Below are 27,183 nucleotides of genomic sequence, written 5' to 3' on the forward strand. Positions count from 1 at the left end.
TGACATCTCTTTGGGGGTGTTGGGGAGGGCTACGTGCAGCTGACACAGGTGCCTCTAGCACGCAGTAGCCTGCTTGCACCTGTCTCGACAGTTCACGTAACACAGTCAGTGCGTGGCGTTTTTATAGGGGACACCTTGTGTCACTTTATTCGACACAACGTCGAGTGAGTGACAGAAGCGGAATGTCATGGTTACTGTTGTAACCTCCTTCCCCCGAGGGAGGGAACGAGACGTTGTGTCCCTCCTGCCACAGCACTAGACCTACCACTGTAAATGGTCATATCTTATTTTCGGCTCATCGGTACAAAATCCTGACTGGCACTCACTGCCCCGCTTCCCTTTATAACCGTATGTTCGGGGCGGGGCATGCAAATTTTGTCTGCCAACTTGACATTGGCCTTTTCTCAAGCTTTTCCCAGGAAGACCCCTTGTGTTACTTCATTCGACACAACGTCTCATTCCCTCCCTCAGGTAACGGAGGTTACAACAGTAACCATGACGTTTTCGGAGTATGAGTCCACTTGCGAAAATGTTTTAGTTAGAATTTTTCTATTTTAATCGTTTATTTTTCATTACAAATGACATTATCAGCATAACACTTTGAGTTAAAAATTTGTGCAAAACCCGGATGTGAAAAATCACAGAGCATCTTGTGGAAGAGCTTTAATGAAAGAAAACCTGTCCTTTTGTACAAAATGAGTTAACAAGTAATGTCACAAATTTGCTTATTTGATTACTGATCATGAAATTGTGTGGAATCTTAAATATTATTATAGTATGTCATTGTAATCATGTAATCACTAGTAAGCAAGCAACAGCGAAAGAGGAGCAGGCTATTTTATTTATATGAAGTTTTTTGCACCTGACCTGCATTCAAATCTACATCTTGATGCAACTGTTTAGCCCTTTTTGGAGAATCGTACTTTGGTGAATCCTAAAACATTATTTCCAGGTTTAATTTATATTTTGAATAGATTTTTATCAGATTATGTTTTATCTTTTAATGTAATTTTGAGCGTGACCATGGTTTAAGGAGGGTGTACCTGTATGCTGTGTTGGAAATATCAAGGATTAATAATGGTTTTCCTTATTACATGATGTATTATTCTGAGAGCAAAAAGAAAGAATTTAAACATGGAACGTAGACTGTCATCCACGCAGCCTGACCGAATTAGAGTGGGAGCGCTTCTCGCGCGATTAACCAAAAGTCTGTTGGGTATTCTGCAGTCTCGTCACATTTGAGCTTTTTGTTCAGCTCATCAAATCACTCTTTGATCATGAGGAAGGATAACATCGAGATGTAGATTGAAATGCAGGTGCGGAATTTCATATAAATAAAATAGTCTACTCCTCTCTCACCGTTGCTGGCATGCCAGTGATTACCCCTCCACAAGCCATAGGTTGCTGACCCCTGTTATAGAGGTACACACTTTCCAAAAATACAGTTATTGAATGCATTTAATTAGCTACACTAATCTATTAATTCATAATAAGCAGTAATAGTGTACTTCTGCATCCTGCATTCGGCATTGTATGTTTTGTGCATTGCATTGAAAGAGAGTGTTCTTAAGTTCATCTTACTTTACCACTTTCAGGATCAAAACTAGATACACAGTCATAGAAATAGTATTCACTTCCTATTAGCAAACTGTCTCCACATCCCTCAGGCAATTTAGCCTCTAGTAATATCATACAAACAGATGGATTTCAACATCGACAGTATGTTGTTTAAAGTAACATTCAGGCAGTTTAGGTACCAATGTGTTTCTCATTTTAACAGAAGTGCATTACATGAAAATGAGAAGCCATCACAGAGCTGAGCCAGATCATACCATCATCAAATAAGCCTACACATCAGTAGTGTGGTCCAGCCTTCATCTTCATCTGAAGTTCTGTCTCTGATCACTGTACAGTGTAATCACAGTATTGCCGGGCATTAACATGCATATCATTTCATCCACAAAGCTTCCTAATATAATGTCTCAAAAATGGAGTCAAATGTCAGCTGTCAGATTTAGAGATACAGAGACACAGAAATGTAAGACAAATATAGATAGATTAATATGGAAGATGAAAGATTCACAAGATTTTTTTTTTCTTATTGTGAATGTAGCTTTATAATTTAGAGAGCACCATCAGATATGTGTTTTTTCTTAGATAGTCCTTGGTTTTAATGACCACAGCACCACTCTGTGGTAGTACCTGCCACTTACAAGCCCTTATTTAGCCAATTGTTTAAGACAATTTCAAATTGAACAGTGGATAACGGTGTGGGACTGCTGTACCAGTTGTTCACATACAGGGCATGGTGCACTCCCACAAAGGAGCCAGTAAGGTAATTTGGTCAACATACAAAGAGATCCTAAGCCCCTTTATAAAGGTGGGTGTCTGTGGTGGATACTGAATAAATAATCCTGTTTTGGATACCAAGTGAGCAAATAACACAGATATAATAATAATAATAATAAATAAAAGAGAACCATTTGTGTGACCAGATGTAAACAGCAGTGTGTCTCATTTTACCACTTGTAATTGTATCACCTGAGAAGGAACTTAATACCATGTGCATAATGGGCCTATGTCCAGAAAATCAGCCAGTCTGGTTCTTCATAACTGTCTAAGTCTGCTTAGACTCTTCAGAACTGGGCAATAAGGAGGACGTTCTAGTAAAAGCATTATAGGTGTGGCCCGGGTGAGAAACAGATCAAAGGTTAAGTCCTTTTTCTTTTGAATTCTCGTCCCTGCCCAGTAGGTGGCGATATGCATGGAGAGTGAACAAAAGCAGAAGATTGTGAAAGTGAAGTTGGGGATTGATTGTAAAAAAGGACTTAAATATCTGTTTCTCACTCACATGTAATGTATTGCTTATGAAGATTTAGAGTTAACCACTGGAGTCTTGTGGATTACTTTAACGCTGCCTTAATGTCTTTTTGTACTTTCTAAATTTTGGTACTTGCATTGTGAGGACCTACAGAGCTGAAATATTCTTCACAAAATATTTGTGTGTTCAGCAGAAGAAAGTCATACACATTTAGCCTGTTTATTAGCTATCAGACTTTCCAGGTTAGTACTAATTCAATTTTCTGGATATTTCCTCCCCGAATATTCCTAGATGGAATTTTTTGTTTTAAAACATTACTTCACAGTACTGATGAGGGCAAACATTATCAAGCAGGATGTAATAGTGACCAGTTATACAGTCATATACATTTTAACCTATATCCTTAAAGTTGGTACAGAAATTAAGTCCAGTAAACATAATGACCAACGTTATGTTTGGAGAAAAAAGGGTGTGGCTTGCAAGCCGAAGAATACCATCCCAACCATGAAGCGGCAGCATCATGTTGTGCAGGTGTTTTGCTGCAGGAGGGACTAGTGCACTTCACAAAATAGGTGGCATCATGAGGCAGGAAAACTATGTGGACATATTGAAGAAACATCTCAAGACATCAGCCAGGAATAAGTCGCAAATGGGTCTTCTAAATGGACAATGACCCCGAGCATACCTCCAAAGTTGTGGCAAAATGGCTTAAAAGGTACTGGAGTGGCCATCACAAAGCCCTGATCAATCCGATAGAACATTTGAGGGCAGAACTGAAAAAGCTTGTGCGAGCAAGGAGGTCTACAAACCTGACTCAGTTACACCAATTCTGTCTGGAGGAATGGGACAACATTCCAGCAACTTATTGTGAGAAGCTTGTGGACGGCAACCCAAAATGATTAAGCCAAGTTAAAAAATGTAAAGGCAATGCAACCAAATAATAACAAAGTGTAGGTAAACTTCTGACCCACTGGGAATGTGATGAAAGAAATAAAAGCTGATTTAAATAATTCTCTCTACTATTATTCTGACATTTCACACTCTTAAAATAAAGTAGTGATACTATCTGACCTAAGACGGAATGCTTTCTACGATCAATAGTCAGGAATTGTGAAACATGTAGTTTAAATGTATTTGGCAAAGGTGTATGTAAACTTCAGACTTCAAATATATAACATTAAAGTTTATTTCATGAAGCAAATGCTCACAAACACATTTCCAATATAGCTTTCATGCATAAAGTCACAATTTCTTAAGATATGACACATTTTACCACAGTACAGTACATGTATACATGGCACCAAAATAAATATAATAAATACAATGTTTACACAACCATAAACCATGACATTTATTTTCATGTAAATCAGACTAGGGCAAGTTAATTTCATGCCAACTTCATAGCTTTCACAAACTTGAATGGCACCTTTTTGGTAAATGAAAAATAAAATAAAAAAATCTATTGCTCAATGTATGTTTTTCCTCGTTTCAAGATTAGGTTAGGGCCACTGTGCTTTTATATCTCATATGGCTTTTTTCATTATAATCGAATTAAGTATATATTTATTACTTCAATATGCACTATATACTGCATAGTAAATTGACTGTAAGGATGACAAATTCATAGAATACCTTTAGATGATATATTCTTCAACTTGGCACTTTAGATACAATGAAAAATCAGGCATTTTTGTGGTGTATACTAATAGTCTTGACCACTTGTTCAAAACATATGACACATTGAGCTGGACACAAATATCTTCCCAATAATGTAGCAACAATTTTCACGCAATATTTGCTTTACTATTAAGCAACACTTACATAATAAATAAATACCAACAGCAGCAATGAACAAGCCATGAAAAACAGCTTTGTATTCCATCAATACAGCTTCTAAGACAATATGACTCAGTGCACTTGATTTGAGCAGATAGAGTGAGCAACATCTAGCGTAGCAGACAGATTCACGGCTGAAGTGAAGGACTGATTGAGCAAGGAAGTAAGATTAATGTTTGGAGTCTCGAGGGTAAAACTCAGCCAGGGTGCTCTGAGGAATCCTCTTCAGCATCTCCTTGGGAAAGATTCTCAAAAGCTGCCATCCAATGTCCAAAGTTTCGTACACAGTTCGGTTCTCATACGCACCTGTGGGACAAAGAATAATAAGCCCTTCCTGAATACAGTACATATGCTTTATAGGCTGCTGCCATTCATGTAATCACATCACTAAGTACTTAATGAATTTAAAATGAGCCTCATTTATTTGTGGGTCATTCCAATTATGCCGTTTTATTTCCCCTGATCATTTCAGTTCATTATATTGGATAAAATATGAAACTTACAATTTTTTAAGATTTCTTAGTTTTTTTCTATCAAAATAACACAACATATGACTTTCTTCCGAGGAACACAAATTAAGATATTATGATAGAGATATGAGGTGTATACATCTGTACAATGCATGTCAATGGGGCCCAAAACGTCCAAGCTCCATAAAGGACATAAAGGCAGCTTTTAAGAAATACATACGACTTGAATGGTTTAATCCATGTCTTCTGAAGTGATCAGTTTTGAGTGAAAAACAGACCAAAAAGTAACTCCTTTTTCACTAAAGATCTTGACATGCAGTCTCCTAGGTGCGATCATGATTTGATGCTTGATTATCTGCGCATGTGTCAAGTGCAAAGAAGTGTAATCAAGCTTCAAAACATGATATATCTCCATCAAAATATCTTTGTTTGTGTTCCTCGGAAGAAAGTCATACAGTTTTGAGATGGAAAACAAAAATATCAAAATTAACTTCAAGTTGACACCCTCACGTAAGCTCTTAAAGGAATATTCAGGGTTAACTACAAGTTTATTTGAGCTCATACAACAGATTTTGTGGCATATTATTGATTAACATAAAAATGGATTTAGTCTCGTCACTCCTTTTCATTAAAAAAAGCACAAATCTGGGTTCCATTGAGTCACTTAAATGGAAGTGAATGGAGCCAATTAGTAAACATTAAAATACTCACTATTTCAAAGGTTTAGCCACAAGACAAATCGTTTGCATGTTAACATGATTTTAATGTGATCAAATCACTAACCAACCATTTCTTGCTTTACAGCTCAAATAATAAGTTTTTTAGCAGAGGAATTAATGTAAGGGCTTTTATAAAATTTCTGCCTTTAAAGCCTCCAAAAATTGGCCATTGTAAGTGACTCGATGAAACCTATTTATTTTTAAAGGAGGGACAATTCGAAAGTAATTTGTGTGGTAATCAACATTATGTCACAGATTCTGTCGATTGAGCTGAACTTGTATGTAACACAGAATATTCCTTTAATGCCTCGCAATTTCCAGTACAAATTGACTGCATAGCAAGAATGACTTAAGTCTACCTTTTCTGTTCTTTATAAGATACAAAACTGCTCTTCTGTCCTGACTTACCCTGGGAAATAAAGTTTCTCTCAAATTTCTGTAAGAACTCCAGGTACAACAAGTCATCCGCTGTCAATGCTTCCTCGCCAACCACAGCCTTCATTGCCTGCACATCTTTCCCGATGGCATAACAAGCATACTGTGTAAAGAAAAGAAGCTTTGTCACAACCTTCCCAATCTTCTAACCATCAACTAATTTATTGTTTGCAGTGAGAAAACTGGTACATTTTATTTCTACATTAAATGCATAAATGGCTCTATCTCTAAAGGGGAATACAATGATTGTGTTCTCTAATGTGGTATTGCTTTTAATTGGTTTCAAATTTATATTCTCCCAAACTTACCAGTTGATTAGAGACATCCGAGTGGTCTTTGCGTGTCATTCCCTCACCGATAGCTGACTTCATCAGTCGAGACAAAGAAGGTAGTACATTGATGGGAGGATAGATCTACATTAAAGGAGAAAATATATATTATAATAATAATAATAATTACTAAAACAAATTGCACATAGTATTCATTCATCAACTACAGGGGTTTTCAACATTTTTCAAGGACCCCTTGGTGGACAGAGAGATGCAGCAGGGACCCCTTTTTACATACTGTATAAAACTGAGCTTACATGCATGCAGTAACATATTCAATTATATACTTTTATGCCTTGTGAAGCCAATACAATAATTATTATTGATGTTCAGAGTCATGTATACATTCTTATTTACCTTAAAGGGATAGTTCACCCAAACATTACAATTCTCTCATCATTTACTCACCTTCATGCCATCCAAAATGTGTTTGACTTTCTTTCTAATGCTGAACACAAAGAAAGATATTTAGAAAAATATTTCAGCTCTATTGGTCTTCACGACTCAAGTGAATGGTGGCCAGACATTTGAAGGTCCAAAAATCACATAAAGGCAGCAAAAAAGTAATCCATATGACTCCAGTGGTTAAATCTATATCTTCAGAAGCGATAATTGATATTAAAAAGTCCTTTTTAATATCAATCTCCACTTTCACTTTCATCTTTTGTTTTTGCCGTTTTGTGCATATCGCCACCTACTGGGCAGGGAGGTGTATTTACAGTAAAAAAGGACTGAAATATTTATCCTTTTTCTCACCCAGACCTATATTATCACTTCTGAAGGCATGGATTAAACCACTGGAGTCATATGGATTATTTTATGCTGACTTTATGTGTTTATTGGAGCTTCAAAGTTCTGGTCACCATTCAATTGCATTTGTAAGGACCATGATATATAAGGCATTTATAAGGACCATGAGTGGAGATATTTATCTAAAAATCTTCATTTGTGTTCAGCAGAAGAAAGAAAGTCATACACATCTGGGATGACATGAGGGTGAGTAAATTGATAAAATTTTAATTTTGGGGTGAACTACCCCTTAAGGGGTACATTTAGCTGTACTTCAGTTTACCTTAAGTTAATTTAATATTGTAATCATGTTTATCACATTATTCAAATTTGATTTTCATTCAATAATTGACAGACCCCCTGATCCATTTATTAATGCACAATTCAAACTTTGAGGTTGTTTTCATGACTCGCCTGCCTGTTATGAAGTTGTCTATCCACATAAATTTGACCCTCAGTGATGTAGCCTGTTAAATCCGGAATAGGATGGGTGATATCTGTGGATAAGATTATAAAAGTGTAAGCATTTCTGTTCCCAAAACCAGTTATGATGAAAAGAGAACTGAGATGTTTGCTAACCATCATTGGGCATAGTGAGGATTGGGATTTGGGTGATGGATCCATTTCGTCCCTCCACACGACCGGCTCGCTCATATATTGTGGCCAGATCGGTGTACATGTAGCCTGGGAAACCACGTCGGCCAGGCACCTCTTCTCTAGCTGCAGAGACCTTGAAGAAGATGATCGAGTTTAATATGAGTAATGTGGACAGCCTTCATGCTTACAGGCACCTGCCTTGAAAAATGAAGATGTACATATAAATATATATTATTATAATTTGTTTTCAACAAAGTCAATGAAAGGCGGTGTTTAACCTGCCAACCTGATTGTTTTGTTTTCTTACATGAATGCACTTAATTCACTTGAACTTGATGAATGCAGACAACATTACAAATTTTATAAAAACAGAGATAAAATAGTTTAACATTTATAGTAGTTTGAGACAAAACCTTTGTAAGATTTGTCTCTTTAAGGTTTTACAAAAATAATGGGACACCAAAGTGTATCTTCTTCATGGAAAGTGCAAACAGCGGTCACATTATGTCCTACCTCTCGTAAAGCCTCAGCATAGGAGCTCATGTCAGTCAATATGACTAGCACATGCTTCTCACACTGGTAAGCCAGAAACTCAGCCGCAGTGAGCGCAAGGCGGGGGGTGATAATGCGCTCAATCCTGCAACAGGAAATCAAGCATTTTGGTTAATAACATTTCACTCACGTCAAACCAAAATCCATAAATGTGGGTATATTTCAGGAGGTTACTGACGTGGGATCATTGGCCAAATTTAAAAAGAGGCACACATTGTCCATGGACCCGTTCTCTTCAAAATCTGATTTAAAAAACCTTGCAGTCTCCATGTTGACCTTAAGAAACACAATGTCATGAAGATATACCACTGGTATTAATATATACAAAGAACGCGTAATATTTTAAAGTTGAAGTGCAGCTCACCCCCATGGCAGCAAACACAATGGCAAAGTTTTCTTCACTGTAATCCATCACATCTTTGGACTTCTTTACCAATCCTGCCTGACGACAGATCTGTGCAGCAATCTGAAGACACACAATTGTAACAGAGTGAGCAAAAAACAAATCAAAACAAAGGAGCACATTTTCAAATAACAGACCAGATTTGTGCATCTTATGGATAAATATAGTGATAAACTGATATATCAGTTGTTATTTGGCCATTTTTAAATTTTAGCATTGGACCAATTAGTAATTCTTTTGTTAATACAAATAAAAAAAACAGCCTTGTCAATACATAATGTGCATTTTTGTTTTCTTTTATATTTTATAAAGCAGTATTATCAGCCTTTGGCCAACCTGCTCTCTAGATAAAAAAAATCACACTGGCTGACCACTTGATAAAAATGATTGGGTCTCTTTTTGAGCAGAAACACCACATATATTTTTTGTTATGTCTCTTCTTAAGAGACATAACAAACCATATGAAACACGGGATAGAAAAACAGACTGGTTTGATCTCACCTCATTGTGGGGCAGACCTGCAGCGGAGAAAATGGGAATTTTCTGGCCTCTTGCAATGCTGTTCATGCCATCAATGGCAGAGATGCCAGTCTGGATCATTTCCTCAGGATAAATACGACACTGAGGATTAATTGGCTGACCTACGGGAAACAGGTGGAAATCAGACATAAATACACAAAAATACCACTGATGGCAATTTAGGAGCATGATCAATTGTAAGAAATGTAACCACTCTGGTTCCGATTCCACTTATATTCTGGGTTCAATACAAGTTTAGCTCAATCAACAGCATTTGTGGAATAATGTTAATCACAGAAACAAATTCGACTCAACCCTCCTTCATGAGGCACTTACAATGGGAGTGAATGGGGCCAGTTTCTGGAGGGTTTAAACGCAGAAATTGTGACGCTTATAATTTATAGCACTTGCATTCATTCTTTTGTTAAAATTGTATATTATTTGAGCTGATTATTTAAGTTGTTTAAATCGATGTTTTTATGGTAATTTTAGGGTTTGCTGACATTATATTAACTTGGCAACAAAGTTGTAAATTTGGCTATAACTTTACACAAAACTTTATCAAGTTAAAATCATGTTAACATGCATGTTGTTTACATTTTGTGGCTATATTTTTGAAACGGTGAGTATTATAACGTTTACGAATTGGCCCTGTTCACTTATATTGTAAGTGTCTCACTGTAACCCAGATTTTAGCTTTTATTTTAATGAAAAAGAGGGACAAAATAAAGTTGAAATAAATTTGTGCCACCCCTGGAGTCACGAGTTCGTGCTGAGTGACTCCAGCCAGGTCTCCTCAGCAACCAAATAGGCCCAGTTGCTAGGGAGAGTTAAGTCACGTGGGGTAACCTCCTCGTGGTCTCTATCATGTGTGGTTCTCGCTCTCAGTGGGGCGCGTGCTGAGCTGTGCGTGAATGCCGCGGAGAATAGCGTGAATCCTCCAAACGCGCTATGGTCTACACGGTAAAGCGCTCAACAAGCCACGTGATAAAATGCGCAGATTGGTGGTCTCAGATGCAGAGGCAACTGAGATTCGTCTTCCACCACCCGGATTGAGTCACTACGCCATCACGAGGACTTAGAGCTCATTGAGAATTGGGCATTCTAAACTGGGGAGAAAAATTAAATAAATAAAATAAATGTTTGTGGTAATTAACATTATTCTACAAATGCAGCTGCATTATTTTAACTTGTATTGAACCCAGAATATTTCTATTCCATTAAAAATGATTATAGTACTTTTTTAAAAATTGGTCCACTTAACAAGGGATGCACCGTTTTTGTCCGATACCAGTTTTAACAAATTATAGGCAGATACGATACTTTGACACTTTATTTTGTCATCACATCACTTACAAAAATCGAGAGTTCTGGCACACTAGCACATTATATTCACATGCAAATGAGCTTGTGATTCGCTGCAAATGTTTGCCAGAAGTTTGCTGCTCTTCACCGGTAGTGGTAAACCTCCAGCAAACCTTTGACAACAATTAACAATTTGCTGCAAGTTTGCCGCAAAGCCAATTTGCATGTGGAAATAATCAGGGGCAATTTGCCACAAACTCTCGATTTTTGTAAGGAATGTTTTTTTTTTTTTTTTTTACTGTTCTAACAATAAATAATTTCCATTGAACGTTGGATTTGTTGAACACGTGACAGGCCAGCATTTTAAAGAGAACCACAGTGAAAGATAAACACAAGATAAAAAAGACATAAAAAAAAAATATAACTAAATATGTTAACATGATGATTGCTATTAAAAACTAATTTTTTTGTACTTCCAAAACATTTTTGCACTTCTGTTTTTGCCGTTTTAAACGGAGCCTTTTAAGGTTTAGTAATCTCCATATTGCAATTTGAATCTTAATTCAAACAATCACGTAGCATTAATGAATATCATACTGATGTCTCAGAGGTCAAAGTCTGCTGGTTTTCAAGAGGTTTGGATGATTTCCCTCATCATGTAGATAAGTGCTGCTTTCACAACGGTTACGTCCGTTTCTGGTGGTTTATCCACATTAACGTGAAAATGAGAAAGAATAATAAATAGAAATTAATAGACATGTTCTAGAAGTGCCAACCCTTCCAGATTTTCTGGCTTTTATTATTTCTAGATTGTGCCTTTGAATTAACAGGGTTTTTACAAAGTGTATTACTAATTAATTATAAATAAATCGGTTTCCAAATCTGTGTTTTCATGTTTATTACAGATATGCCGATGGTTTTAATTTGGTCAATAATTGGCCGATAAATATCGGCAGTCAATATATCAGTTCATGCCTACTCCTCACTGTTAAACCAAAAATATACTATGAAAAACAAAACATTGAACAAAACATCCTAAAAACATTCTGTTCCTGATTCTTAACCCTAAGCATGACAGACCATGTACTGCACTACAAAGTTATATTTCTCTCTCAAATATCATATATCCGAAATGTTTGAATTGAAGCCATTGATTTCAATGTACCCATAATGTCTAAATAGTCCTCAGCCAGCACTGCAGGTCCACGATCAATTGGCTTTCCTGATCCATTGAAGACCCGACCTGCAATAAACCACAAGTTTAAGCGAATACATATAATTACAAAAAACATGAGCACAATGCATTCCTGTTTCTTACCCAGCATATCCTCGGACACAGGTGTTCGCAATATGTCCCCTGTAAATTCACATGTGGTTTTTTGGGCATCGATGCCAGATGTTCCCTCAAACACCTAAAAACGAAAAAATAAGGGTCAGCTACTAATATAAAAAGATGGAAGAAAACCAACAAAATAAATAAATAATAATAATGTAAATGATGCATTTTAGAAAATCTCATTCCCTGACCTGAACCACGGCTTTGGAGCCTGTGACCTCCAGCACTTGTCCACTCCTCTTGGTGCCATCAGGAAGAGTCAGGTGGACAATCTCAGCATACCTGGGAAACTGCATCAGATGCACAAACATTATAAAATACCTGTTGATATTAAATAAAAGAACAAGTATGGTACAGCACATTCAAAACAAATTAAATCTGGCGTTGCATTGGCGTATGTATGCACGATTAATATGACGACAATGAAACCGTATGTAAAGGTGGCGGCATTTCATAATTACCTTGCGAACAAAACAAACACACACAAAATCAACATATAGAAGTAGACATTAATCATCTCACTTTAGATTGGGCTCATATAAAAATCCACATAAATCCACCATTGAATTCTACATGAGGATAGATCTTAATTCACATTTCAGACTATAGAAATGCACTCAAATTTTCATAGTCGAGAGACAAGCCTTTCAAAGGGTGATGAGATGAGTGGATGCATAAAAGGGGCAGGGCTGTCACTAAAATTCACAGGGCCCAGGAAATACTTTACAAGAGTAGGCTTTACTGTACATAGAACTAAGTGGGCCACCCACATTACAGGGGCCGGGACACCCCCTGACACCTGGAAAGAATGTAAAGTTGTGACTACACTGGAATGCATTACATTCATAAAACAACGGTTAAAAGATGATTGAATCAAATCAATCAACAGTAATAATAGTGAAGAAAAAAAAATTAGAAATCCATTACCTTCACTTGATCCAAAATGACCAGGGGCCCATTGACACCAGCCACGGTTTTATACGCTGTGTAAGCAATGACAGATGCATGTCACAATAGTGTTTTCATAGTATAGATCAAATTGCACATACAACTGAGTCACACAGAGTCAATAATGCAACTGATTGACAAATCTCAAAAGGTCCCTGGATGTCATGACATCATCGGTACATTTGATGACACTGCCATCATGATGCAGTTCCTTGCACAGTCCTAAAACATGCATCACTGAGTATTTATTAACATCGATTGTGATTAAAATCAAATCATCTCATTCACTTAGAAGTAAACAATTTGCACGAACGAGAAACATCCCCGTTTGTTAGCAGGGTGTCATCAGCTGATCCTGGATTCACCTGGCAACGTATAGTATCCAAATCATGTATGGACAGTATCAGAAATAATACAATAATGGACGTTACACATTTATAGCTGAAATAACATGCCGATAATGATGCTGACACGACGCAGTATGTTAATCATACAGACATCACATCATCACATCACATCATCGAATCGCTCCGGTGGGTTTGTTTATCAGGGGCCCTGGACACTCACTTAATCTCGGCTGAGAAATGTAGTCACGAGTGACGGCGAGCACATTTTCCCGAACGGCGACGTGTTTGCTCCCGGTAACGGCAGACGATATTTCGCTTACGGCTCCGCTCACCATTCCTCTAAGAGCCTTCATGATGACTATACTTCACAAAAATCACACTAGCGAGCAAATCGTGAGAACACGGCTGCACATGCGAAGTAGTGGTTAGGTGTTTAACCCCCCCCCTATTCAAAATCGACGCAGTGGACGCTGATGCCATCTAGTGGAGACTGGGCAGTTGACAGGCCATTGCATGCAGTGTGACATGCTCCACCACACTAGTGAAAATGCGTAAATATTGCATTTTTATAAGTTAACAATATAATTTTTTTTCTCTCTCTCTCTATCTATCTATATATATACACACAACTAAAACTGAAGATTTCATACCAAGGTGTACACTACAGTCTCAAAGACAAAAGACAACTGGCTCTAACAAAGACAGAAAGAGATGTGGAATTAAACAAGAGGATAAGTACATCAGAGACTCTAGTTTGAGAAAAAGATGCCTCCCGTGTCCTCAGCTGACAGCTTCATTGAATTCTACATGCTCAACACCAGTTTCATGTACAACAGTAAAGAGAAGACTCAGGGGTGCAGGACTTATGGGAACAATTGAAAAGAAATGTTTTTTTTTTTTAAAAAAAGGTGGAGTGGGCAATGAAACACAGACATTGAACAACAGATAATTGGAAAAGAGTGTTATGGATCTTAAACCCATTGAGCTTTTGTGGGATCAGCTAGACTGTAAGGAGTGTGAGAAGTGCCCGACAAGACAGTCACATCTATGGCAAGTGCTACAGGAAGTGTGGGGTGAAATGTCACCTGAGTATATGGACAAACTGACAGCTAGAATGCCAAGCATCTGCAAAGCTGTCATTGCTGCACATGGAGTATTCTTAGAAGTAATTTAAGAAGTTCTGAAAAAAAAAATCTAATTATAATAGTAATTTTTCACATTATTAATGTCCTGACTATACATTGCGATCAGTTGAATTCCACTTTGGTGAATAAAAGTACCAATTTCTTTACATAAGAGCAAAATCTTATTCCAAACTTTTGGCTGCCAGTGTAGCTATATACACAGATGAGCCAAATCATTATGACCACAAAACATTATTTATATATATATATCTATATATATATCTATATATATATATATATATATATATATATATATATATATATATATATATATATATATATATATATATATATATATATATTAACATATTTTTCTTTTTTTTTTTTGTGGTAATCAGTATTATACCACAAATGCTGTCGTTTCAGTTTAACTTAAATTGAACCTGGAATATTCATTTAATTGTTTCTTATAAATTTTTCGCAATAATGTTTCTTTGTTTTACATTTTAAAAATATCTAAAACATTGTTTATTTCCAGGTTTATATACAATTTAGAATCCTGCATGTTTCTATGTGATTTCAGACTTTTGGATCCCAATATACTTTATCTAAAAGTATTTTATTATTATTATTATTATTATTATTATTATTAATATGACCATTTCAGAACAAATTTAGCCAATCTTTACAACATCCAACATTTTTGGTAGTCCTATTAGAATTACTAAAGAGTTAATGACTGGCCCAAGTAAACTATAGAACACGTATTTGACAAGGATACTTGCTGTTTCAAAGGTTCCTCAAGATGAGGTTGTATGGCCTTAAACAAAGAAATGGCAAGCTGTGTAATTACACAACAAAAAAAGAACACACATAAAAACTACATATTGCTTACTTTCAATCGAATGCAATTTGGGGAGAATGAAAAGAGACTAAATGAAAAATGAAAACATTTTAGCAAGTACAAAACAACACTTAAGAATACAGTAGCTCAGAGAAAATCTGTCAACACATCATATTAAACAATTTTTTTATGATCTCAAAAACGTTTAAAACCATACAATATTTGATTATAGAATCTTAGAAAACAGCAACAACAGAAGCTCATTGTCACAAACAAATCCTGAAACTCTTTTTACGAGTTCTACTAAATAATACATATATATAAACAAATCAAAGATTTTCTGATTAGCATATCTTTATAAAAAAAAACATCATACATGGTCCATATCTCATATTTGTGAATAATAATTTGACTCTGTATTGCATTTTGCATCATGAGTGGCAAACATTCCAGTGAAAAGACTGAAAAAAGTCACTTTTATTCTTTAATAACTGCAAACCTATGATGAGAAGTAAAGTTTCAAGCTCCAGTGAAACTGCACATGTCGATTAAACTGACAATGTATGAAGAACAAACACTCTCTCACACTGCATAGCCAAATCTGCTGTCATACTTCGCAGTGCTGTTGCTGGTGTTAGTGGAAGGTGGATGTTCTTTGTGAGTTTGGCCCACTTGGCTGTAGGCCACTCCTGATCGGAAGCTGGACACTCGGCTGGTAGGGCGACTCTCAGGGGCAGGAGCGTCTTCTCTTTAAGGATAAAAAAGAAAAGATCATCGGTTTTACAAGGATATCAAACCATCTCACATCACATGATGTACAATAATAAGAGAGGAATTGGCCAAAATTGGGTTGGTCAAAATTCTGAATCTAAGAATGACCTACCTTTAAGATTAAGTTAATTAATTTAATATAATGAAATATATAGTTCAGGTCCTCTAATGTGATTGGACAAGAAACAATCCAAGAGTCTTGATAAAAATAACTACACATTGTGTCTAAAATCTGCTCAATTTGAACTTCTTTAATAGTATAATTGTTCCTCAAAATTATCTTCTTGTTTATAGAACTGTTGTATAACAGCAATAACACACGTGCATTTGTGCTGATGTACTGAATATCAGGATGGTTGTGATTACCAATAGCCGAATCACAGTCGTAGCAATCTTGCTTCTGGTATATTGCTTAAATATATAAATTAAATGGACAATTGTATAAGTAGCATTACAAACATTGAATATTAATATCATCTAATGCTTCTTGAAACATTCTGTTGCGTGTATGATACCATGTTTACGTACTTAAATTCAAATTTAAATTCCAATTCTGCATTCTATTTGCTACTTTAATTCAAATTCTATTTAAATTTGGGAATTGAATTCTATATAATAAAGTCTGAATGGTCACAACCCTAGAAATGTGGGGTGTTTATTTCACCTAATCTCATTGGATAAATCTTTGTCATGTCGATTCCAGTCACATCTGAAGACGACGAGCCATATGATCAACAGGACAATCATGATGAGCAGCAAACATCCAACAACAGTGCCTGTGATCACCCCAGCTCTGTTAGGAGCTATCAAAGATCAGGAAAAACAGTGAATGTTAGTCAACACAAAATCTTTGGTCTTTTGATGAACAATGTAGCTGCAGTGTGTTTGCATACATACGCTTTACAGCTTGAAGGTTCAGCCGACAGCTCTCTTTCCCTACCGCATTTGAAACTTCACAGGAGTAGATACCAGAGTGACTTTCAGAGTGGTTACTGATCAAAAGCTCTCCTGTGACAGAGTCTACATTTATGTATGGAGAGACAAGACACATAACATAAAATAAAAGAGACATTTTCTGACTCACTTTAAACACATTTTTCACACTGTCACTAGTTTGTTTATTTTGTCAACTAACAATGTCCAACCGTGGATATATTGTAATTGTTTTTTCCGTTTGTATATGAAACATCAAGAACAAATGACATTTCCACCATAACATAAATTACTTGATTGTTTTTTGATAGCATTCTGTGGTAGAAAGACATTTTAAACTTATATATATATATATATATATATATATATATATATATATATACACACACATACACACACACACACAAACACACACACACACACACTAGTGGCCAAAAGTTTGGAATAATGTACAGATTTTGTTGTTTCAGAAGGAAATTTGTACTGTCAATATTAGGTAAAAATTGCAAAAAAGAAACAGCTTTCTCTAGAAACTCATCAGTCAATCATATTTTGAAGAATGAAGGCTATACGATGCTTGAAATTGCCAGAACTGAAGATTTCATACAAAGGTGTACAATACAGTCTTCAAAGACAAAGGACAACTGACTCTAACAAGAACAGAAATAGATTTGGAAGGACCAGATGTACAACTAAACAAGAGGATAAGTACATCAGAGTCTCTAGTTTGAGAAAAAGACGCCTCACATGTCCTCAGCTGACAGCTTCATTGAATTCTACTCACTCAACACCAGTTTCATGTACAACAGTAAATAGAAGACTCAGGGTGCTGGACTTATGGGAAGAATTACAAAGAAAAAGCCACTTTTGAAACAGAAAAACAAAAAGAAAAGGTTAGAGAGGGCAAAGAAACCCAGACATTGGACAACAGATAATTGGAAAAGAGTGTTATGGATCTTAACCCCATTTAGCTTTTGTGGGATCAGCTAGAGCGTAAGGAGTGTGAGAAGTACCCGACAAGACATCCACATCTATGGCAAGTGCTACAGGAAGTGTGGGGTGAAATGTCACCTGAGTATCTGAACAAACTGACAGCTAGAATGCCAAGCATCTGCTAAACTGTCATTGCTGCATGTGGAGGATTTGTTGATGAGAACTCTTTGAAGTAATTTAAGAAGTTCTGAAAAATGTTTCAAATTATAATATTAATTTTTTACGTTATTAATGCCCTGAGTCTACATTGCGATCAGTTGAATGCCACTTTGGTGAATAAAAGTACCAATTTCTTTCCAAAACAGTAAAATCTGTACATTATTCCAAACTTTTAGCTGCCAGTGTATAATAAGTTTTAAACGAAATCTTTTATTTTGGCCTCTTTAAAGTAGTCTAGTCTAGATTACAGCTCTGCAAAATCTGGGCATTCTCTCAACCAACTTCATGAGGTGCATCCTGAGAGGCTAAATGCATGGGTGTTTCGCTTAAAGGGGGCCTATTATGCAAAATTCACTTTTACATGGTGTTTGTACATAAATGTGAGTCAGCAGTGTGTGTACACAACCACCCTACAATGTTAAAAGTCCACCCACTCCTCTTTCTTATATTTCTATTAATCAAAAACAGTTTGTCAAAAATGAATGGTTTCCGTTTCTGCTCTAAAGTGACATCAATTTAGGGCAGGCCTCGCCCACGACTGGTAATGGACTATACCCTCCTCCCCTGAGTGATCTACACACAGTCCGCCATTTCTTTCCGTGCTGGAGCAGATACAGTGAGAAGAATAATGTCTCAGCTTCATAAGCATCATAAGTGTTCTGTTGTTGGCTGTAAATGGACATAAGAGTCTTCAAGTAATCCCGGCATCAGAGCCACTGAAGATGCAGTGGACAAGCTGGACTGGTATTCTGGCATACTGGGCATTTTCCCGGTGGGCCGACACACTTTGGGGCCGATCGGGGCGAACTGGCCATCGGGAGAACCAAGCGGGCCAGTGGGTCGGCCGTGAAATGGGCCGAATGGGAATACGCTCAAATGAGCCGCCGCGTTATGCAGAACGGACCACAAAACAGCGCCACGATATGCAGAATAGGACAGCGACCCATTTTGAGAAGTGTCTGTCTGCGTTCTGCAAGACTACTACAAAACATGCCAACTACAAGTCAAGCCCCCTTCAAATAACCAGCGAGATGCTTAAAGTTGGCATGAAATCAAAATTGACCCTATTTATTTTATTAATGCATGTTACTGGTCTCATTGTGAAGGATTCATCCATGCATATTTGCTATTTTATCATTTCTTTGACCTTGTAAACTTTCATCAAAATGTCATAACTTGAATACAATGCAACTTGGATGCCTCCAGAGTTTATTCATATTTTTAAATGCAGATATCTTGGTGTGTACAGCACGATAAGTGTTTTTTTTCTTCTCCTCTTTATATTTAGTGTATTGTGATTCAAAATGTTGAAATATTGTAATACGTTACTCGCTCATTTCTCAGCTTCTACAGCATTGTTGTAAGCAAACACCGATATTACAAGTCAAGTCAAGTCAAGTCAAGTGGTTTTTATTGTCGTTTCAACCATATACAGTTAGTACAGTACACAGCAAAACGAGACAATGTTCCTCCAGGACCATGGTGCTACATAAAAACAACAAAGGACCAACACAGGACCACATGAGACTACACAACAAAATAAAATACCTATATAAAAAACCTATATATACCTATATAAAGTGCACGTGCAAACATGTGCAAAAAGTACAGGACAGTACAACAAATTACTGACAATGAACAGGACAATAGACAGTGCAGCGCCGACCGGTACTCAGTAGTGCAAAAAGATGACAGTTTCTAAAAATGTAAACATAACATACTGTGAGATAGTGTTCTATGCACATAGCAGTTATTGAGGTAGCAGACAGAAAGCGGATCTGCCTCCACTTTTCACAATCCAATCAACAACCGATGTATAGAATCAAGTCCCCGCCCTACATTTTTTCTTGATTGATAAGCAACTTCCGTTTCATGCCGACTTTAACAGAACCCATCTATATAGGGGAGCCTAAATGCTAAGCATAAAATAGCATAACACGGTGGTTCCGTAGACATTCTATGGGCGGTACACTGGCGAGGAGACAAGATGCCGTTCTTTCTGAATGGATGTCTATGGAGAGGATGCTTTAGTGTGCTGAATAAACTGCTTTCGTGAGGAAACAGCTCATCACTTAATGAAATAACTGCCTGTCTGTCAATCTTCAACATGTTTTACAGTAAACAACCCTTTTGGAATGAACCATGTGTGGAGTTTCTATGATAAAATTGCTTTTTTATAAGAGAAGTCAGACAATTTTGTGACAGGAATTGTTAGTTTACAGCTCTCCCCATTCATTTGTATGTTATCAATAAATCAGGCTTCTAATTTAAATGTCAGCTAATTTTAATATATTGATGCCTCAAAAATACATCGATAAAATAACGTGCTGAACAATAATCGATATATTATGGTATCCCTAGTTGTAAGTGTATTTAAAATACTTTAACAGGATAAATGCTAAAATGTTTTTGTTTATTTCACTCATTCTCTAAATAATCATAGTTACAAAATTCTTTTGATGGGTTTTAATATATTTTTTTACAATTTAAAGTCTGGGTCAAGGGCAAAGGTAAAACAATGAAATCTATTTTTAAAGGGCATTTGAAAAGTAATAAAAATAAATGAAGATATGCTTTTCAAAATATTATATAAAATGTTAGTCTTAATAAAAAATAAAAATAAAAAATAAAGTACCCAAAGTTAATTAAAAACTCTTAAACCTTTAGAGTGTTACTGTATCAATCTTTCCTTTAATTTTATTATAAACAATGTTTTAATTATTATTTATTCAAATATACATGGACATTGTAGCTTAAATAGTGACCAAAATTACCACCAGGGTGCGCACTTACTCTGGATTGCGTCTGGGGGAACGGGACCTCCATTCTCTCTTCTCCAGGTATAGACTAGAGGTGTAGAGCCTTCATCTGATCTGCAGCGCATTGACACTGGCTCACCCACGGCTTCTCCTCTGTCTACCCAACACTTCGGTACAGACGGCTTCACTGCCACACACAACACAAAAAAGGGGCAACAATTACTAAAAGTGGTATATTTTACCCATACAATTTCAAGACTCCTGGAATAATGTCATTGTGCATTTCTAGAGGGAGATAAAAGCAATGCAGAAGTTCATATTTATTTCCCTCAAGGACTCTTATCTTTAGAAAACAAAATCTCAAGGCTAGTTCTGTTTTATTTCTGACAGCAACAGCAGATGAAATAAAATGAACCCTTTGCTTGAAAAATCCAAATTTGAAAGGTTTGAGGAACCTGAGGAACTCTTGAGTGCGGGACTGTAACACAAATAAAGGCACAAAATAAAAGTAGAATATAAAGTATATTTTAAAAGATTAAAATACCAATGCAACCTTCACATATCCTGTAACTGAAAATACATATCACTATGGAAATGAAAGGATGAGCTTAAAGACCTCATGCAATCGCTTGATGTGTTCACATATTGATATATTTCCTATTGAAACAGGAAACTGTGGTGGGACACATTGAAGGGTTTGTCCATTTTTGGAAACTGCCAATACCTTTTAGTTTATGTCACAGCTATGAACACGATACGCTACTTGCTTTTGCCAGTCAATGGTAGGCTGAATTAGGGGGAGGAGCATTCTCATTCTAGAGAGCTTTTGATTGGACAAAATGTGTGAGTGCAGAGGATAAGTCATTATTTTCAGTCTCTTTTAAGACTTAACATTTGAAATATGTTAAGGTAATTTGGTCAACTTTTGGGAGTATTTCAGCATAAAAATGGCCACAAAGCTAACACACATGGACTTTTTTTTACAGGATAAGAGGAATTGACATAGTACAATTTATGATGCAATTAACTAAAAGCTAGGGAAAATAAATATGTTTTTAAGGCCCCCTGGAAAGACACAAGAGACAGAGAGGATTTCATGGCCAACAGAAGCTCGTTCCAAAGTCTAGGGGCTGCCACCGCAAAAGCTCTAACACCTTGAGTTTTAAGGCGAGATTGAGGAAACGACAGACACAGCTGATCACTAGAATGGAGAGACCTTGAAGGTTGATGCAAACTTATTAAAACAGATATGTACTCTGGTGCTAAACCATGGAGAGCCTTAAATACATATAGCAACACTTTGTATTGGATTCGGTATTGGATCGGTAACCAGTATAGGGAAATCAACATTGGGGTAATATGGTCTCTTTTCCAGTTAAAAGCTTAGCAGCTGAATTCTGGACCAGTTGCAGGGCAAAAGAGAGAGGCCTGACTCACACCCAGATACAAAGCTTCACAAAAGTCCAAACGAGAAGACACAAAGGCATGCACAACCTTCTCCAAATCATCAAAAGAGAGGATGGAGTTCAACTTTGGTATAGATCTAAGATGGAAAAAGCAATTTTTAACAACAGCATTTATTTGCCAATCAAATTGAGCTCAGTGTCAAAAATAACACCCAGGTTTTTCACAAAGGAAAGTTTTTTCCCTGGAAGCAATGACAAGTTGCCATCTAAATTTATCCCACATCCCCTTTGACAAAATAATAAATTCTGACTTATCCTTGATTAATTGGCCGAAAGTTGTTTGCCAATCAACACTTCACATCGGCCATGCATTTATACAGAGACTTAAAAGAGGGTTGTTTCCCATGTTTAATAGGAAAGTAAAGTTGAGAGTCATAAGCATACAGATGGTAGTGTATGCCATGCTTATCAAAGATCTTTTCTAATGCGAGCATGTGAAGGGAGAATAAAAAAGGTCCCATGATGGAGCCCTGAGGAACCCCACACATTAAAAGGAACAACTGATGAAGAACAGTTCTCTAAACAGACTGAAGAACAAGTCTCAGGTGCCTCCGCTTCTAAGACAGTCACAGTCACGTGGCTCATTGTGCAAGACACCACGGAGACTCCCAGCATGTGGATGCTTATGCTACTCTCCGCGATAAACGCACCCCATTGAGAGCGAGAACCACTAATTGTGACCACGAGGAGGTTACCCCATGTGGATCTACCCTCCCTAGCAACTGGGCCACTTTGGTTGCTTAGGAGACCTGGCTGGAGTTACTCAGCACACCCTGGATTGGTGGTAGTCAGCGTCAGTACTTGCTGAGGTACTCCAACTTTGATTTAATGGGGTCTTTAAGGAAACTAGAGATCCTAATACAAAAGAAACATTTTGGAAATGAATTTCCCATGCTCTAATTAGCCTACTTAATAACTCAATTAGTGGACTGCAGTTAATTATTTTGCTTAAACTTAGAGGAACACTTGAAATAGCTGGTATTACCCATAATAATCAGTGAGATTTTTCGACTATCCACTCCAGGTGCTTTTTTGACTTTGCATTGGTAGGTTCCAGCATGATTGACAGCCAATGTGGTTATAGACAGAGATGCATCTCCCTGGGCAGGGTCTGTAGCTGTAAAGTCCACACCTTTCATAAAAGCAGGGTCACTATGGATATATTTCCTTCCACCAGTAAATGATATGATCTAATGGAAAAAGTCAAACATTTTCTATTAAATACATTTTCGATTGCAGCTTGAAGCTCTAATTGATTGTACACTTAACATACACTACAATGGCCAAATGTATATGGAGACCCTCTAGTAATGAACAGGTTTGGTCAGTGATTTTAAAGCGACAGTCTGGATGAATACAGGAGTGAATCATTTTTAAAGTTTTCATTTGTTTTTTAAAAACATATCTAAAATGTTAATGTCACTCTAGTCAAAGCAGGGTCTAGGGACACTAAACATTAATTTGTATAAGCACTGACAGATTGCCTTACACACCATGTGGTCCTTCTGTGTTGTGTCGGGGCTGATGACTGACCACTCAATATCAAGCTCGCCTATGTCTGCTGGACTTGATGTGTAGGCGCAGTCTATTGTAACTTTTTCCCCCTGAGCCATCTGCATAGTCTGTGGTCCACTGGAGGTCACTTTCATTGCTAATACATCTGAACAAGTTTGGTGTTAGATTTAAGTAATGCGTAGGTGCAATTTCCATTAACTTGCAAAGATCGCTATTTGTCAGTTGTCTTTAAACTGGTAATATAACATGGTTGAAAAACTGAAAGACAAACAGACATTATTAATAATTGCAAGCTAGACGAAACATCACTAAAATGAATTGAAAGACAATATCTTCACTATCCAGTCCACCGATTATTATTAAAATGTTGGTTTTGTAAAGACATTCACACAAAGGCACACTCTATATTTATCTACAAAATTTTCAAACATTCACGCATCAGCCTTTAAAGGGGTTTTAAGATGAGAAATATAAATTCAGTGAAGTTTGTTCCAACTTTTGACTGGTAGTATTCCAAATAAAGTGAAAAGAGAGTAAAACTTAAAGATGTCATTCACGTCTTTCTAGGTTATTCTGTTTTTTTAGGATGATCATTTTCAATTTTAATTCTAAAACCCCATCTGTCTGGTTTAATGGGCCTAGTGTATACCCAGCTAAAGTTCTTAGCCACCATCTTGGTGCTTTCTCATGAATTATTCATATGGGCTCATGTAATGAAATGCTCTATGAACTAAATGACTAATATCTGGACTTGGTCCAGATGCTTGTGAATAAATTCTACCAGACATCAATGATGTGGATGAAGGAAAACCTAAAAACTTTAGCTGTGTTGTGAGGAGAATGTACAATGAATGTGGTCTACAAAAATTGTGTTCAAATTCAAAAAGTTTTGGGTTTTTTTCAAGGAGAAGAAACTTACTTGCTTTGTGAAACAGTGTTAGCACAGACAATGTCATAAACAAAAACAGTGGCAACAAACTTGTTCGTCTATCACAAGGCCATTTTGGACATCTGTGGGAGATTAAAGTAAAAAGAGATTCAAAGCTAGAGGAAAAGAGAGCGATTCAAAATGAGTGAGTAGACACAGATAATGAGCATGTCTTGCTGGGTAAAATATTTTGAACTTAACCCTGTGAGAAAGCAGATTTTTGGTACATTCATGTTTGGACACCCTTTACTATGAAACTTCCTCTCGTTTAGATGGTTGGGGATTTTATGACATATGCCAAGCCAAGAAAAAAATCTGCAAAAAGAACAGATATATTTTACACCAGTGCCATACAGAACAGACATTTATGATTGAATTTACTGAACAATTATCACTATAACAGATAAAGGACATGCAATTTTAAACATTGTAACAGTATAGTTATGGAACAGAAGTAAAAAATAACTTCCTTGTAGTGACCAAAATACATTTCAACTTACAACAACATAGTAAAAAGTTTCTTTTCTACTTACCTGATTTAAGACAACAGAGTAAATCTTAGTTGTTCTATCTTTTTAAACACTAAATCCCTTCTTCCTCCTACAGTATTTTGAGAACATATAACAATTTTATTCACCACAATCAGTCATGTACCACACATTATACAACAGAAGAAACATTTTGAGCAGCTCATAAGCTGATCGACTGGAACAACCAGTTCCAAAGTATCTGGACTTACCCGAGCAAGTTTAGGGTGATACAAAAATAAATTAAAATGGAATTATAAATAGAAACTTACACATGGAGGTCTCCCAGTTTAAGTCCTTGTGCACTTCACCTGAATGGCTCCACTGTTAGACAACGAGTCTCCTCTGGTATCAAGTGAAGGGGTGCCATGGAGATATGGTCCATGGAGACAGGTCTCAGGTGACAACTGGTTACTCCACTCAGAAAAACAAAGGAAACAATAACAAATTATTGCAGAATTTAAGTAGATCAGTACATTGGACTATTTGCCATAGTATTTATTCAAAATAAGTCATTTTTCTTGCTCTTGACAGCCCATTTTCATGAAAATAAAGCATATTAAAAGTTCAGTAAAAGGTAATTGGTTACTTTCACAATAAAAAGTGAGGTACCCTGCATGCTTGCATGAAAAGAATGGCAGATACAAAACCACTAAATTCACCAAATGGAATTTAAAAAAATAATGACTGTTTTTAAAATGGTCAGAATATTACAAACAGCTTTTTCCGACACACTCACCCTGCCTTCCATTGGTAGGATAAAAGTTAGTTTTGCCCCAAATTCACACCATTGGTTGAGCCGATGTTTCTGCATTGGACTGGTTGGGATGCACAAATAGATGGTGAGCAAATAATGCCTGCAGAAATAGGAATTGGCTAAATAAATAAAAAATAATAAGACAACACTCTTTTTTTATGATAAATCAATAAAGTAAATATATTATATGTATACTGTATATATATATACACAAGGTTGGGAGGGTTACTTTTGAGATGTATTCCACTACAGATTACAGAATACATAATGTAAAATGTAATTTGTAACTTATTCCGTTAGATTACTTAAGGTCAGTAAAGTATTCTAAATACTTTGGATTACTTCTTCAGCAGTGGTAGATTTGTTCATTTGTTTTGACTATAAAAACTCTGCCATTACAGTAAGGCAAAATACACATTTTAAAAATACATTCTCTGAAAAACCTACATATCTTATGCAGTGTTGTTTCTAAAACTAGAGCAATCAAACTGGTCTTGTTTTAAGGATTTATAGATATTTTTACAGGAAAACAATACTAAAATTATTATATTACAAGGTCTTACAAGAAATAAAGAAATTATGATCTAATGTAAATCTTCTTGATAAAAAAAATATGATCTTGTCTGATAACATGTACATGTAAAATGGCTAGAAATAGCATTTTAACTTAGCATAAAGCTGACAATTTACACAAGGTTTATTTATATTTTTTTTGCTCAAAACTTCAACTTACTTCTCTGTCTGCTTGTATGAATGTAATACATCATTTGAAAGTTTTTCACCGCTATTTAAATACACTTTGGATTGCATCATTTATATTATAAATGTTTTCCATCTGAAAGGTGGAACTAAATATTAAACTAAATATTAAATGAAACAAATGACAATAAAGTGTCAAGTAATCTCGTCTGTATTCAAAATAATTTTTGAATGTAACTATTCTAATTATCAATGATTTAAACTGTAACTGTAGTAGAATACAGTTACTTATATTTTATATT

At 36.2% G+C, this 27,183-nt stretch overlaps 2 protein-coding genes across 4 annotated transcripts; both read right to left on the bottom strand.

Moving 5' to 3' along the window:
• Positions 1-4,007: 4,007 nt before the first annotated feature.
• atp6v1b2 (ATPase H+ transporting V1 subunit B2) lies at positions 4,008-13,840 on the bottom strand. The gene is made up of 14 exons (XM_052117501.1): positions 13,627-13,840; positions 13,039-13,094; positions 12,303-12,401; positions 12,094-12,187; positions 11,941-12,018; positions 9,453-9,592; positions 8,913-9,014; positions 8,727-8,824; positions 8,510-8,633; positions 7,979-8,129; positions 7,814-7,896; positions 6,590-6,694; positions 6,255-6,384; positions 4,008-4,963 (listed from the first exon to the last, which is right to left on the bottom strand). Exons 1-14 carry the CDS (start codon positions 13,757-13,759, stop codon positions 4,827-4,829), a joined length of 1,530 nt encoding a protein of 509 aa, XP_051973461.1. The 5' UTR covers positions 13,760-13,840; the 3' UTR covers positions 4,008-4,826.
• A 1,363-nt stretch (positions 13,841-15,203) lies between these two features.
• vsig8a (V-set and immunoglobulin domain containing 8a) lies at positions 15,204-25,824 on the bottom strand. 3 transcript variants are annotated; one of them, XM_052117764.1, is made up of 10 exons: positions 25,698-25,824; positions 25,432-25,498; positions 25,100-25,213; positions 24,890-24,981; positions 23,949-24,115; positions 23,441-23,645; positions 21,024-21,176; positions 17,043-17,165; positions 16,810-16,948; positions 15,204-16,122 (listed from the first exon to the last, which is right to left on the bottom strand). In XM_052117764.1, the coding sequence occupies exons 3-10, from the start codon at positions 25,129-25,131 to the stop codon at positions 15,957-15,959; spliced, it is 1,077 nt and encodes a 358-aa protein (XP_051973724.1). In that variant the 5' UTR covers positions 25,132-25,213; positions 25,432-25,498; positions 25,698-25,824; the 3' UTR covers positions 15,204-15,956. The 3 variants fall into 3 exon arrangements, with proteins under 3 accessions (XP_051973724.1, XP_051973723.1, XP_051973725.1); XM_052117763.1 differs by lacking the exons at positions 25,432-25,498; positions 25,698-25,824 and having other exon boundaries at positions 25,100-25,402; XM_052117765.1 differs by lacking the exons at positions 15,204-16,122; positions 25,432-25,498; positions 25,698-25,824 and having other exon boundaries at positions 16,822-16,948; positions 17,039-17,165; positions 25,100-25,406.
• Positions 25,825-27,183: the final 1,359 nt, after the last annotated feature.

This window comes from Xyrauchen texanus, chromosome 44 (assembly GCF_025860055.1).
Source record: "Xyrauchen texanus isolate HMW12.3.18 chromosome 44, RBS_HiC_50CHRs, whole genome shotgun sequence".
Taxonomy (NCBI): Eukaryota; Metazoa; Chordata; class Actinopteri; order Cypriniformes; family Catostomidae; genus Xyrauchen; species Xyrauchen texanus.

Excerpts from the sequence above, each read along its gene's own strand:
- atp6v1b2 (XM_052117501.1), bottom strand. The coding sequence starts at position 13,759 with ATGAAGGCTCTTAGAGGAATGGTGAGCGGAGCCGTAAGCGAAATATCG. Across the intron at positions 8,825-8,912 it reads TTGTGTTTGCTGCCATGGGG|GTCAACATGGAGACTGCAAG; the intron begins GTGAGCTGCACT and ends GTGTTTCTTAAG. Across the intron at positions 7,897-7,978 it reads CCTCACTATGCCCAATGATG|ATATCACCCATCCTATTCCG; the intron begins GTTAGCAAACAT and ends TCTTATCCACAG.
- vsig8a (XM_052117763.1), bottom strand. The coding sequence starts at position 25,263 with ATGTCTGTTCTGTATGGCACTGGTGTAAAATATATCTGTTCTTTTTGC. Across the intron at positions 24,982-25,099 it reads AAAATCTGCTTTCTCACAGG|ATGTCCAAAATGGCCTTGTG; the intron begins GTTAAGTTCAAA and ends AATCTCCCACAG. Across the intron at positions 21,177-23,440 it reads AATCTCACTGATTATTATGG|TGAAGCCGTCTGTACCGAAG; the intron begins GTAATACCAGCT and ends TGTGTGTGGCAG.